This window comes from Phyllostomus hastatus, unplaced genomic scaffold (assembly GCF_019186645.2).
Source record: "Phyllostomus hastatus isolate PE091 unplaced genomic scaffold, TTU_PhHast_1.1 phas_scaffold_501, whole genome shotgun sequence".
Taxonomy (NCBI): Eukaryota; Metazoa; Chordata; class Mammalia; order Chiroptera; family Phyllostomidae; genus Phyllostomus; species Phyllostomus hastatus.
In genome coordinates this window covers 66,535,709-66,550,568 of record NW_025334033.1, presented here as the reverse complement: position 1 = coordinate 66,550,568, position 14,860 = coordinate 66,535,709, and the positions used below count along the sequence as shown (strand labels likewise).

The following is a 14,860-nucleotide window of genomic DNA, read 5'->3' as shown; positions in this document are numbered from 1 at the left end:
GATACTAGATCTGTATACTGTACTGTGTGCCCACCATCTACTGTGTCTGCTTTTTTGAGAAAAGATTTCATTTATTTATTTTTAGAGAGAGGGGAAGGGAGGCAGAAATAGAGGGAGAGAAACATCGATGTGCAAGAGAAACAACCATGGGTTGCCTCTCGCATGCCCCCTACTGGGGACCAGGTGCACAACCCGAGCAGGTGCCCTGACTGGGAATTGAACCAGCGACCTGTCAGTTTGCAGGCTGGCACTCAATCCACTGAGCCACACCAGCCAGGGCCAGAGAGCTTTCACATACATCTTCTGACCGTGACCTCTGAGAGTTTTCCAGAAAGGAAAACAGGCTCGCAGAAGGGAAGAGAAAGTTACTTTAGGGCAGACCACTAGCTGTGCAGGAGCGTGGAAGCCAGGCATTCTGACTCCAACCCCCTCCCCCCCCCCCACCAGAACCACTCCATGCAGGAAAAGGGAAGACAAAAAGAATCCCTTATATACTAACTGTTAATTCCTTGGTCAGGAAAACATTTTCTTGGGGTACTCTCTGGATTTTCCCGGGGCCAATATTCTTACTGATGCACTGTCAGAGAAAAATAGAAATATTATTTGGCTTACCTGCAAAGTTTTAACATAAAAGCTCTCAGACGAATGCAAGCATGTCTGAGTACAAAAATGTTTGCACAACAGAAGCGGATACACACGATGGTCTTCATTCACTTGCTCAGCGCCCACCACCGCATGCCGGGGACTGGGGATGAGACCGAGAAGGCCCAGCTCCTCCCCTCAAGAAGCTCCTCCCCGTCTGAAAAGGGAGGCCCATGTGTGCGCGCAGACGTGTCACATTTGCAGCTCGCGAAGGGGATGCTGGGAGCACGAAGAAGCATCAGGCCTGTGCGGGAGGTGGGGAGGAGGTAGGGAGGGTGCGGAGGAAGATGATTGAGCTGAATCTTCATGATGGGGGGAAGGGCGGGAGAAGGCTCGCTGGGCTCCGAGGCGCAGGCGGCTTTGGCCAGAGCGGCCTGGACCAGCGAGGAGGCTGGACAGACCCAGAGCTCCTGGGAGCTGCCAGCCAGCCGGTCTGGAGAACCTGACCGTCAACGCATTGAGGCAAGTGTCCGCGGGCACATTTTAGGTTTCTGGTGAGTGATGTGTGGGTGTCCAGCCCCCCAGCGGCCTCTCCTGCTCCCCTTCACGCCATTACTGGAGAAAGGCCATTTTGGCTGTCAGGTGCCAACACTTGACTGCAAATCCAGACGGGGAGCACGGTTTTACGGACACTCTGCTGGGCTGGTCGAAAAGTCCATTACGTTTTTTTTCTGTACGATGGCTCTAGTAGTGCTTAGTCGTCTTTAATTTCATTTGAAACCATTTTTTTTAGATTGCTTTGTGACAGCTGCCATATCAGTGTGCATTTTAAAAAACTGATCAAAATCGGTGAATTTTTTACAGCCATTTTAATATTGAAGATGGGAGAAAATACGTAACATTTTCGGCATATTATGCCTTATTATTTTAAGAAAGGTAAAAACACAGCTGTAAAGCCAAAAATGATCTGTGCAGTGAGTTGAGAAGGTGCTGTGACTGATGGAGCAAGTCAAAAGTGCTTTGCGAAGTTTCTTGGTACTACTGACATTTTGGCCAAATAGTTCCTTGCTGTGGGGCTGTCTTATGCATTGGAAGATGTTTAGCAGCACCCCTGGCCTCTACCCACTAGAAGCCAGTAGCTGAATATAGCTGGCATACTCAAAATATGTAGATCAATAAAGTTATTGGTGAAAAGGAATAATGTGTCTTTCATTTTACGGAAAAAAACCATAGGGACTTTTTGGCCAGCCCAGTATTTTAGGAGTCCCAGCCCCTACCCTTGTTAGCACACCCACACCCGATTCTATAAGTATACTTCAGGGATAAAACGATTCAAGAAATGCTATCAAGTGTAAGATAAAACGGTTGTACCTTGACCAAGTCCTCCAGGGTATGGGCAGACTCGTCCACAGCGACCACGTAATGAGCCTTGGGCACGTGGTCTATTATGTTTTGTATCACTCTGCGGACCAACGGGGAATGTCACCGGGGGAAAAAGCAAAAGCGATGCAGTGAACCAGAAGTCGCTGACCCCCACCCCCACCCTCCCGTGCGCCCGGCACCGCGCGGTGTTCGGTGTGTTAGGAAATTATGTCACTTCGCTTCCAACAAGGTCACGGTCAGGATGATGGGCTGCACTACAGGTGGGGACGCTGGTAAAGAGTTAAGTGGCATTTCTCTTGCCGATGGCCTACAGGATCTGAAGGCGGATCAGCACTTCACAGGGCACCTGAGCCCGCAGGTCTACAGGTTACGGAGAAGTCTGCGCGCTCAGAGGCTCGATGACGTCACACCGCACTTGTGGGAGGGGTTTCACGGGGCAGACGCAGACAGACCCACAGACGCGGCTGCTTTCGAAAGGGGGTCCCGCAGCTCCAGGGGCTGGGCGTAAGGTCTTCTCCCCTGGATTAATAGGGACTGCCAACAGCCGTTACCCCCTGAACCCTCTGACCAGGTAGGTACTATTATTATTACCCCCATCTCACAAAAGAGAAACGCAGACCCAGAGTGGTTCAGTAGCGCTCCCGGGTTCGCACAGCTGGCCAGAGGCGGAGCAGGGATTTGAGCGAAAACGAAAGAATCCCAGAGAGAAACGGCGGTGGCTTGAAGTCTAACACAGGACTGTCCATTCTATCTCCGTTTCCACTTGTTTTTAGCAGAGTAAAAATAAAACAAAGGCACGCATCTCAATGCCCGCTCCACATTTTTACATTAATTTCTCCACACGTCATTCTTTAGTTTCTTTCTTGTTAAATATTTGACGATCTGAGAAGAAATCTGCAGGAGAAATGCTCCCCAAGTCCTTCTGTAATGGGAATAATTTAGCTCGCTAGTTTATCTACTTGGAAGGAAGATGTTGAGGACACACACTAAGTGTTTGGTCTTAATAATGGAGAATGTTCCTTCGCATCTTTGAAAGCTGATAATGTAACGATGCAGAAACACAGAAAAGAAGGCACTGTCAGCCCCGCCATGTCAAGTGTGAATGCTGGCTGAAGCACATCTGGGCTTTGGATGGAGCCTGAAGCTTATACAAGTCGGGGAGGGGGGGGGGTCCTTCCTTAAGAAAAAATACTAACATTTAAGTTTGGGGCCTTGGACGGGACCCACGCAGGGAAGGCAGGGTGGTAAAGTATAAGCTTCACACTCCCCCCAGCATATCTGCAAATCTGCCTGGGACTGGGGCCGTTTCCTAGTGCCCCGTGGAAGGGAGGAGGAGTGGAATCCAGAAGCCAGAGCCTCAGGGAAGAGCTGAAACGCGGCGGGGGTTTGGGGGGGAGGAGGAGCAGAAGGGGTGGTAAAATGAAGCCCCCCTGGAACCGGAAATGTGGAAACGATGAACCACACATGCAATGAACCACCCTTTGACCTAAACACCCTTTGTTTAGGTCGGGGTGCACAGAGGGGTGGGGGTTTCTGGGCCTGTCTGGAGCACAGAGCTGGGATACTCTGTGAGCGAAAGCAACATGTATTAATGTTGCCCAGGAAACCCACTTCCGCTTTAGAGTTTGCTGTCTGAGTTCTGGGATTTAAATTGGTGGGCTGGACATACCAGTGTCGCCTGGGCCAGAAGAATAAGAACACTAGGTCCCTGGGATGCACGTAACCAGTTCCTTCTTTCCTAGAATTGGAAGACACTCTTGCTACTCCGCTGGTACAGTTTTTAAAAGGTGAACCTGAACGTGTCCTCGGAAGGGTGGGGCTTTTAGATGGTGGGCGCTATTTCATCAGATGTAAAATGGAGAGAATCACTGTACCTTCCGGGTGGGTTTGTTGGGAAGAATAAGTAGGAGGATACACGCAAGGGTCTTAGCACGTGGTGAGTGCTCAATACACGTTCATGTATAAACACACACGTCCGGCAATGAGTTTGAGGGAAGAGGTCCCTCTGGGAGAACACTTACCCGGCGAGATCCAGGACGTGAATTGTTGGAATTATATTTGATCCTTCCCCAAACACCGGTAATGCAGGAACCTCACCCAGCCAAGCTAACTACGAGAGAGAGAAGCAGAAGCATATTTTCTCCATTACTCGTATGGGATTATGACTGGTCTCATACACAGCTGCAGTCAGAGGCACCCAAGGGAGCTGCCTGTCTGATGCGGATGAAGCACCACAGGGCTGTTGGGTAAATCAGTTCTGGTGAGACGTATCCTATCCTGTTAAGGTAAATAGAGTGTAACCCCAGAGCTGAAATACTTTCCAAGCAACCTATGCCCTCATCAGCTGTCTTTGGTAGCCCTCCGCACGTTACCTGCGTAGGAAGAAAGTGCGTACGCAGGCGTGATGCCTTTGAATGAGAGGAGACCCATCTGTGTCTCTCTCACCTTCAGAGAGGCGTCTGGAGGCCCTCATGATGGGAGAGAGAGCGGGCGGTTGTGGTCGATGCCCTGAACCCTCTGCTACTGTGCAGTAGCGTCGCCACCAGCAGAAGCCATCAAAAACATCCTCGAATTACAACAGGAAAAAAATCCTCATAGTCACTGAGAGGTCGTACCTTCAAAAAAAAGTGTAAGATGCCTCCTTCCACTCCATACTGAAGTCCAGCAGCGACCACGAAAGTCGTGAATCTTTTGACCTGTGAGGTAGAATGCGGGAGAAGAGCTAAATGTGATGTGATTCATCATGTCGCACCAGGCTATTTTAGTGGTTAAAAGTGAGCGCCTTAGGGAGTCTCCTGATCTGTTTCAGCTACGAAGCTATCGTTCAAGATAGGAATGGGGTCCTTTCTAGACACCACTCCACGCTACTCAGGAATGCCTCCGACCGCTATTGGAATGTAATTATCGCTCTTAATTAAATGAAAGCCAGAGTTTATTATTTGTGAAGACTTAACACCTCTAAGTACCGTGTTGGGCACCTAGGGGAAAAGGGAGATATACAAATTAGTCCTTCCACCGTGATCTTTAATTACCTGGCAGGGGAGTGGACACACATAAAACCACACAGTTTGGCAGCGAACCTTAGTACAAGGATTGTAATGGTTGCGGAATGTTTATTTCATCCGGGAGATGTAATTTGGCCCCTGGGAGAATTTGCCTCCATATTTAATCATTTTTTTAAAGATTTTATTTATTTATTTTTAGAGAGGGAAGGGAGGGACAAAGAGAGAGAGAGAGAGGAACATCAGTGTATGGTTGCTGGGGCCTGTGGCCTGCCACCCAGGCATGTGCCCTGACTAGGAATCGAACCTGCAACACTTTGGTTCGCAGCTCGTGCTCAATCCACTGAGCTATGCCAGCCAGGGCCATTTAATGGTTTAATCATTTAAAAATGATTTAATCATTTTTAAAAGTCATCACGGTACTAGCCACCTCACTGTGGGGAAATGGGCTTTTTGCAGGTTGAAGAGCTTCAGGCAGAGACAATGCTTAGGGATAACCTAGGCACCGAGTCTTCTTATTTTAATGCCTTCCTTCCTAATAATCCAATCAGCATGTGGCTTTCATGATACTTAGTTTAAAAAAGTGGAGACCCTTGTGTAATTGTTGGTGCAGCTCTTTCTGGATCTCTGATGCGAGGTCCCAGTATACACGGGGCAAGGACCCCTGGAGGTCTGGTTCGGTTCCATTAAACATCCGACTCCCAGGCCACTACAGGCCGCGCCACGTCAGGTTGGATTTCCTTCTCCCTGGTTAGTTCGATGGGAAGCTGAATCGTACCTGAGAGAGAGTCATCTGTGAGTGCACCTGTGTGTGACTGGCCTCTCTTCTTGCTCATTCGGCCCCCGATTGAAACCCCAGAGTTAGCAGCAGAAGCAGGGAGATCGATAAAGGCATCCCCCATCACCGCTGTGATCGGGTTTTGTAAGGTGAGAGTGCAAGGGAGGAATGATACACGGAGACGCAGTCCTCCGTGGAGGCGGGGGGAAGTTGAGGCAGGAACCCCTGCTAGGGGGGAACTGGGAGGGCTGAGCGAGGTTTCTGGGGAACAACGGCGGCGGCGCTGCGGTAGGTCCGCACCCCTCGCCATCTGGAGCGGCGGATACGCTAGGCAACGGCAAGGTGCAGGCCAACCCAGTCCCCTGGCTGTTCCTGAATGTACCGGCTCACGAGACAACGGAAAATTCCCCAAAGGGTTTGAAAAGCCTTCAGGCCTGAGGCTGGTGAACACGTGGAGATTGGGGGAGTCGCGCCGGGAGAGGGCGTTCTTCACCTTCTCCCTACTCCTTGCCCTATACATCTCTCCCCTCTGGCTGTTCCTGAATCGTGTCCTTTTATAACAAACCAGTGATCTAGTAAGTGAGTGTTCCTCTGGGGTCTGAGAGCCCCTCTAGGAAATAAATCAGACCTAAGGGGAGAGGGTGGTCCCTGGGGCCTCTGATCTCCTGGGGTGGCCGGAAGCCCGGGTTTGCCACCAGGGCTGGTCTCTGGTGTCTAAAGGGTGGGGAGCAGTCCCGTGGGACCAAGCCCGTCATTTGTGGGAGCTGATTCTATCACTGGGTAGATAGTGTTGGAATTGAGTTTAACGGTAAGACGCCCAGCTGGTGCATGACCATTGCTCCGGTGGTGTGGGAAAGCCCACCCCTCCCCCATCCAATGTGGAGTTGGGTCTAGAACCTTTATCAGGAAAATAAAGAGATCGCCTCTTCTGCTTCAGGTAATGCGGCACATTAAAAAAAAAATCTAAAACTTTTCCTATGTGGACGAAAAAGGGGTTCTACAGAAAGTAACCTCACTGGGTGATCGGATCATAAATTCCCAAGTGAACAGGTCACGGCAGGCAGTCACGCCCTAGAAATAAAACTTTCTTAGTACAAGGCTTATCTTTCCCTTAAGCCCGCCCTGGCCATTGTTTCTGAGCATCTAGGTTAACACACCTTTGAAATGAGCCTAACTACCCCCAGAAAGTACATAATCTTGTTAACTGTGTTGTAATTCAGTCCCTTTGTTTTGCTTTCTCCACCTTCCTGTAATCTGCCTTATGCTCCCTCCTTAATTACAAATGCCTGAAAGAAACTGCAAACTGCTTTTCTTGGAAGCACTTAAGATCTTTGCTTCCTGGCTTTTAAATAAAGACTCCTTTCTTTTACTTAAAAAAAAAGAAAAAAAGAAATCTTGTCTCTCTGCAACTCTGGTCAGTTTGATTCAAATCAACTCATAACAATTCTCTACACATTCTTTTTTTTTTTTTTAAGATTTTATTTATTTATTTTCAGAGAGGGAAGGGAGGGAGACAGAGAGAGAGAAACATCAATGTGCGGTTGCTGGGGGTCATGGCCTGTAACCCAGGCATGTACCCTGACTGGGAATCGAACCTGCGACACTTTGGTTCACAGCCCACGCTCAATCCACTGAGATACGCCAGCCAGGGCACATTTGGACATTCTTACGTGGACACCTACTGTCACCTGTCCAGCGTTGGTGTGCCTGACACTTCCAAAGGCCACAACAAATGCTGAGTGTGGAGGAAGGAAAGGCTTACTGGTGGAGGAAGTGCCGGCTGAGAAGATGGGAGCCCTAAGGGTACCTCGAATGCATCTCAAGAAAGTGATAGGGGACTCAAAACTTGGAAAATTTTAGCTTAGGGTAAATAGCCATAAATCTAGCCAGTAATGCGTATGTTAAGCTCTTTGTTTCAGAAACTACAGATAAGGCCCATCTGGCACCTGAGAAAAAGCAGCTGACCTCCTGGGGTGCTGGCTAGAGATTACCACCTGGAGACATCCGTATTGGGAAGAAGCAGGCAACTACCCTCCCACTTGGAGATAGCTAATTGCCATGGCTAGAAGTGCTGCAGCTGGGAACTTCAAGGACTCTCTCTCACTGACTTCTTTTTTGTCTTCCCCAACCCCCCTTATAAAAGATCTGGCTGGGAAAGAAAGGAGAAGATGGTTTGTTAGGGTATGAACCCGCCATCTTCTCGGATCGCCGGCCATCTAAATAAAGCGCCTATAAAAGATTCAATCGCTGTCATTGCTTATTGGATTTGGTAGTGACAGGCAGCCGAACGCTGGTGTCTTTTCCGGTTACAGCAGTACAGCGTTGAGGCTTCTCTTCTGTCACAGGAAGGGGAAGTGGAAATGGAAACGGAAGGGGCAAGATGTAACTGACCCTGAAGACACCCGGGTGCCATCAGGGGTCCCAGGAAGATCGTGCTAGTAGATGTGAGTCTGGTTCCTGCAAATCTTTGATAAACCAGACGTGATTCCCTTATCTACGCAAGCCAGCAGAATTCCTGTCATGCTTAGTGTGTCTGGATGCAGGACTATGCGGATGGTAGTGGCTTGAGGGCCGAGGGGACAACGCAGGCTTGAACAGATGGAGTCAGAGAGACGGGGTAGTTCACTTTGTTATGCCACTATAAACACCTGGAAATGCCACACGAAATGCCACTGGTACCGTCTGCGGACGGCAGCATCTCAAGAATATAAGAGATATCTCTCAGGGCCAAAGAGAGAGACAGGAGCCCAGGAGGGCTGAGAGCCCACAGTGTGGCAGCCTGGGGAGCTGCTGGTGTCTTAGCTTGTGAGCTCGAATGAACAGACACCCTCCCTTGAGGATCTGGTTAGTGACTGGAGAGACAGGGAGAGAGACCAATGTGAGAGAGGACCTTGGGGCGCTTGCCTCCTGCGTGCACCCCGACAGGCATCAAACACACAGCCTAGGCGTGTGCCCTGACTGGGGATCGATCGAACACACAAACTTTTGGTTGTGGATGCAAAGGGGCCACATACTAAACCCAACAAGCTCAGGAGAGACCTGCGTGATGGCCGTACAAACTCAGAGACTGAAAGTTACCACATGGGACGGGCTGAAGTTAAAAACTTTTCAATAAAAGTTCATGAAGGGCAGTCATACTGATGGGGGACTCACATGGTGGAAACACTTTAGATTCAGATAATAGCTAATAAGCTTAATAATCAGTGTATGTAAAAAGCTATTGCTCCAGCACCTGCAGGTGGGACCCACCTGGACTCCAGGAGACCACGAGCAGTTCCCGCCTTGTGCCCCAGGAGGACGGCAAGCCATTCCAGACGGTGTCAGAGCCACGGTGCTCCAGAGTGACACGCCCACCGCCCAGGGCACAGGGGAAAGAATGCTGCAGCTTTTCACCTGATTAACCTTTCCCTGAATTCCAGTCCCCTGACCTACGCTTTTCTTCTTCTAAAAAGGGTCGGTTTAAAATGGAATTTAAGATGGCCTGGTAGGGTACAAACCCACCGTCGTCTCAGATCACTGACCACCTGAATAAAGTGCCGTAAAGTTTCAATCCCTGTCTCTGCCTATCTGGTCTGGTAGGTGCCAGGCAGCACAGATGCCAGCTTTTCCAGTTTCAGTGTCCCAGGCTAGAATCTTCCCGGACCAAAGTCAATCCTTACCTTAACTGAACCTGTCCGTTGTTTTTTTTGCATCTACCATAACATACTTTGGAAGGTCCAATTTCCCTTTTCAGGACACCTCAGAGCACAGATGAGGCACTGGAAGACCACACGTCCCCTCATTGTCATTGTCACTGTGTTCATTGTCGACTGCTCACTACCCTGTGCCCGCCTGTGTAAAAGAAGTGTGTGTCTATCACTTTACTTTTTATCCCAGTCCCAGAGGTCCCCCCTCCTTTGCTTTCTCCTGCCTCCCAAATATAGCACCCATGGATTTCATGTAATCCACTTACGGCTTCTTTTTTAATTGTAATGTATAAAAGAAGGTGTAAAACTGCCGTTTTCTAGAGCGTTAATCTGTTGAGCTTTTGCTTCCGGCAATTGTCAAGTTGGGCTCAAGTAAACTCATAAAAATTCTCTTCTTAATGTTTCTTTTAAAGATGTTATTTATTTATTTTTAGAGAGAGGGGAAGGGAGGGAGAAAGAGAGGGAGAGAAACATCAATGTGTGGATGCCTCTCACATGCTCCCTACTGGGGACCTGGCCCACAACCCAGGCATGTGCCCTGACCGGGAATCGAACTGCCGACCCTTTGGTTCCCAGACCAGCATTTAATCCACTGAGCCACACCAGCCAGGGCTAACATTTACTTTAAAATATTCCAAATAATTGGCATGCCTCATTTAAAGACAGGTTTGGTGTTAGGCAAATCTGAATCTCTTTGCCTCTAAATATTAAATGAGTCCGCCTTGTGTTTGTAACAGAAATGCAAATGTGATTGCTGCAGATGCAGTTGCCGCCCATGAACTCTGGACCGCCAGCCCCAGGTGTGCAGAGCCTGACGTGGGCCTCGTGCCTGTGAGGTCAGCCTCGGCCGCAGTGCCTGGGGCGTGGCAGCATCCAGGCAGCTGGGAGTTCGAGCCGCAAGTGACGGGATCAGTTCCAAGGTTCTCTCCCTCTGATGAGAAGCAGGGTCACTGAGATGACCGAGTTGGTCAGATCAACCTTACTTATCTGATTAATTGTTCAGAAAAGGCTGATTAAGAAAGCTGGGAATAAAAAAATGATAGATTTTTAAAATAAAATTTTGAATCTATTGCTTAGAACATGGGACAAATGGAATGTTTTTTATAACAAAAAAAGATACTAAGATACTGTGTCTCTATTTTAGACTCTCACATCAGTTAGTTTGTGTGTGTGATCATGTGTTCCCAATTAGTGAATTACGTCAACAATCGAGAAATCACGGGTTTTCTGTTACACAAAACCCCCGGTATTCACAGATATGTGGGCAGGACGCCCTGTCACTCATGCCACCAGCACTCACACGCGTGGTGGGGACTGTGCCCTGTGGCTACCGTCCTTGGGCATCTTGTCCCCCCTCCCCCTTGTTTCTCTCTCCTAGAGGGCGGACTCCCACTGCAAACTCAATGCAGTTCCTCCACCTGGTGGATTCAGGCCGTTCATCCAGGTCCCTTCCCCGGACGCTTGGTTTGAGCTACGACCCCTCTGTCAGTCGTCCCGGCTGGAAAGAATCAGGCTCGAGGACAGAGGAGCCTTGGTCTCCACTCAGGTGCAGGGGCCTCAAAGGACAAGTTACAAACTTAGATGCTTCCATATGGGGGCTCAGTTATTAAAGAAACAACTGTATCAATACCAGTATTTCAGTATTACTTAAAATAAAGCCCAAAGTCCCCCACAAAAAACCACAAAATCATGGATGTCGCATTTGGGGGCCATGTCCAATGTTTAATGAAATAATATTGGATTCGGAACTGGAAAAAATTCAGACCATCTAGTCTTGCCCTTTTATTTTTTTTACTTTCACCCCAAAAGTTCAACAACTTGGCTAAAGTCATAAGTTAATGGATAGGAAAATGGCTATAAATTCTAATCCCATGTGGTGTCCTTCAAATATTTTATACCCACAGTGTTTGTATTGCAAAAGTTAAAAAAAAAATAAAACAAAACAAAAACAAAACCACAAACAGCCCTGGCTGGTGTGGTTCAGTGGACAGCACTGGCCTATGAACTGAAAGGTCGCCAGTTCGATTCCCAGTCAGGGCACATGCCTGAGTTGTGGGCCAGGCCCCCAGTTGGGGGTCATGTGAGAGGGGAGAGGCAACCAATCGACGGGATGTATCTCTTGCACATTGATGTTTCTCTTCTTCTGCTTCTCCCTCCCTCTCCTCTCGCTAAAGATAAATAAACTCTAAAAAAAAAAAAAAAAGGCAATTTGAATTTAGGGACAAAGTTCCTGATGTAATTTCCCCTGAGACCACTAGGTGTCACCTTAGAACTATTATTACATACCAAGTCTGCAGGTCTTCAGATAGTGGGGAAAGGTGATGGATGGTGGATGGAACCTTTAGGGGTTCGGGGGTTCAATGTAAGTTCCACGTAATTTCAACAAGAATGGTAGTAATAGCACTCAGTTCACAGAATTGAGGTACCATAAGTAAAATATTTAGCACAGTGCCTGGCACACATTTACAAACCCTCGGTTTTAGCTGTTATTACCTATTCATCACCAGGACATTCCGGCCACCCATTTTGATAAAATACAAGGGAAATAAAATAATTTCATCAGACATATGATAAGTTTTGCTGCGACAGAAGGCTAATAAGCTACTGTTATTGTTTACATGAACTTCTCAGCTCTCGGCAGGTCTTCAAGGTCAGTGACCTGGACGTGCCAAGGTCCACTCTATTGAGTGATGCAGTTTGGAGTCAGAAACCAAACCGAGCAACGCCCGCGGGCTGATGGACCTAGACCCGAACCGCAGCCCGGCCACCAGACACCGCCTACCCGCAGCGTCCACATCCGCCAAACGGGGCTGACTACGCACGCGCGTCTACAGTGCGGGTGTTGGGCGGAGAAGGTCAGGCAAGGCCGAGGGGCGCTCAGGATGGTGCTCTGCGAACGCTACCTGTGTGACCTGGCGCAGGCTACTTCACCTCTGGAGCCCTCTGTCTCCTTATGGGTAAGGCGAGGTTCGTGCACTTTTCAGAGTGGTAAGAAACAAGATAGATTCTGGAAAAAGGAAAACTGTGGTCTCTCAGCCCCCACCTCCACTTAAACTCTGAGTTATTTAGCCTCTTTGGACCTACAGACTCCGTGGTAGGTTAAGAGTTTGACTTGTGCTGGGGACCCAGCGACACAAGGCTTTCAGCTTCGTGAGCTGGACCAGAACCTGGGCCAGAGTCTAAGGACGGTGCATGTTGGGGTGAGCCTGAAGCTGAAATCTGTGGGTGCTCAGGAGGAGAAAACCCAGCCCAGAGATGTCGAAGGCGTGAAGAGGATGTACATACAGCAGGCGGAACAGTTCTGGCCGTTCCCCTTGCGTGCGGCCTGCCTCAGAACAGAACGTTCCTTACCCAGCATGCGCCACTCCGGCAGACTTACATTTTTCCCAAATTTGAGAACCATTTTTTCAGCGTTGATGTGGTCCAGAAAATGAGGATGGTGCTTTCTCCTGCGATAATCCTCTTCGGTAAAGGGAACCTCAGAATCATCCTATGAAAGAAAAAGCTACGTGGGTTAGGGCTCCGAAAACTGAGCCCCGTGATACCAGCTTGACTGTGTTCCCTGAGGCTCAGACAAGCTGTTCTAAAAGCTACTGCTTATTGTGCAGTGATTTAATTTTCTTGAAAACGTCTTGGCCAGCCACATGTTGTCATTTAAACTTCATCTAAACAAAACTAGATATTCAAATGTCTTTTATTTTGTGGCGATGGTGCCGGGGTTGACCTGTGACTCCATAAAGTCACCGAATAACCCGTTTCTTAACCGTTCTTTCCATACAGGCCATTTTGTTTTGAATCTAAATTGTGATTCCCCCCCCCCCCCCGCCCGCTTTTCTAGTGCCCGTTGCCCGCAAATCAACCCCGTGCGAAGAGGAGCTTACCAAATGCAGGTTTCTGTCTCAGGTTTAAAACCCGCTTTCATCAGATAAGATGAAATGTCAGTTTGCCCCGAGAACAGGGACGACAAATATGCGTATTTCCCAGCAGCGCACTGAGCTGTCCATCCCCCTCCATCCCCAGGACCCTGAACTGACACCTACTGGGGAACCGCAGGGAGAAATGAGTTCCACGGGACAGTGATTTCCCCAAAGGTCTTCGGATGTACAGGTCCTATTTGGGGTGGGGTTTTATTTTTTAAAGGTTTTTAAAAAATATATTTTGGCCCTGGCTGGCGTAGCTCAGTGGATGGAGCGCGGGCTGCGAACCAAAGCATCGCAGATTTGATTCCCAGCCAGGGCACATGCCTGGGTTGCAGGCCACAGCCCCCAGCCACTGCACATTGATGTTTCTTCTTTTTCTTTCTCCCTCCCTTCCCTCTCTAAAAATAAATAAATAAATCTTTTAAAATATATATATATATTTTATTGATTATACTATTCCAGCTGTCCCATTTTCCCCCCTTCACTCCTTTCCACCCTGCATTTTATTTATTTATCTCCCGAGAAAGAAGGGAGGGAGGGAAAGGGAAACATCACTGGCTGCCTCTCTTGCGCCCCCTACTGGGGACATGGACTGCAACTCAGGCATGTGCCCTGAGAGGGAATTGGAAGCAGCAACCTTTAGGTTGGCGGGCCGGTGCCCAGTCCACTGAGCCACACCAACCAGGACAAGCAGGGTTTTAAAATACAGTGTTCAGGAAGGAGGCTTTTAATCCTATCACGTTGGTCCAAGTTCAATAACCAGGCCAGAGCATTTGAGTACCAGGCGTACAGGAAATCAGTCAGAGCGGCAGAAGAAGCAGGTCCCGAGGCAGCACGTTGTCGGCAGGTGTGAGAAATGGGAGGAAGGGCCCCCATTATTGGAGCCAAGCTGGGACTTGGGGTGGGGGTGAGGTGGGCAACAGCCCAGGACTACTCCCTTCCATCCACCAGCCAGTCCATCAACAAATCCTGTTCATCAGGGCATGTGGGCCGTGCAGGGAGGACTTTAGATCGATCCTAAGGGTGTTAGGAAGCCCTGGAGGGTTTTCGGCAAGACGCCAACAGGGTCTGAATTCTGAACAAGATCGCTCAAGCTGTTCCCCGGAGACTGATTGGGAGGAGGTGGTGGCAGGTACATGACCGGTTACCCGGCCATGTTAGTCGTCCATCGATACAAAAGGAACAGGTGCATTCATGATACATTTTGGATGACGAATGAACAGGATTTGCTGATGGGCTGGCTGGTGGATGGAAGGGAGTGAGGATGCGGAACTGAAATGATGCCACTGGGAGACAGACTCGGGGGGAGCATTCGATCTTCGCTTGGGGAAGATCAGGTTAATCCTGGGTCCGTAGCCCACACTCGACAAAGACGTGCTACCTAAGGGATGGCCAGTGGCTCACATGTAGGGCTGCCAGGTAAATACGGGACACCCAGCTGAACGTGAATTTCAGATGAACAAACACATTTGGGGTATGACTTAAATATCTCGTGGGACATACTTATGC

At 49.0% G+C, this 14,860-nt stretch overlaps 1 protein-coding gene across 1 annotated transcript in view; it reads right to left on the bottom strand.

Moving 5' to 3' along the window:
- AK7 (adenylate kinase 7) overlaps positions 1-14,860 on the bottom strand; it is a 60,456-nt gene that overhangs the window by 25,393 nt on the left and 20,203 nt on the right. Inside the window, exons 5-9 of the mRNA XM_045823058.1 lie at positions 12,811-12,921; positions 4,581-4,661; positions 3,987-4,075; positions 1,954-2,044; positions 500-577 (exon numbers count right to left, since the gene is read on the bottom strand). Coding sequence (XP_045679014.1) covers positions 500-577; positions 1,954-2,044; positions 3,987-4,075; positions 4,581-4,661; positions 12,811-12,921 — 450 coding nt within the window. The remainder of the gene's footprint in view (positions 1-499; positions 578-1,953; positions 2,045-3,986; positions 4,076-4,580; positions 4,662-12,810; positions 12,922-14,860) is intronic.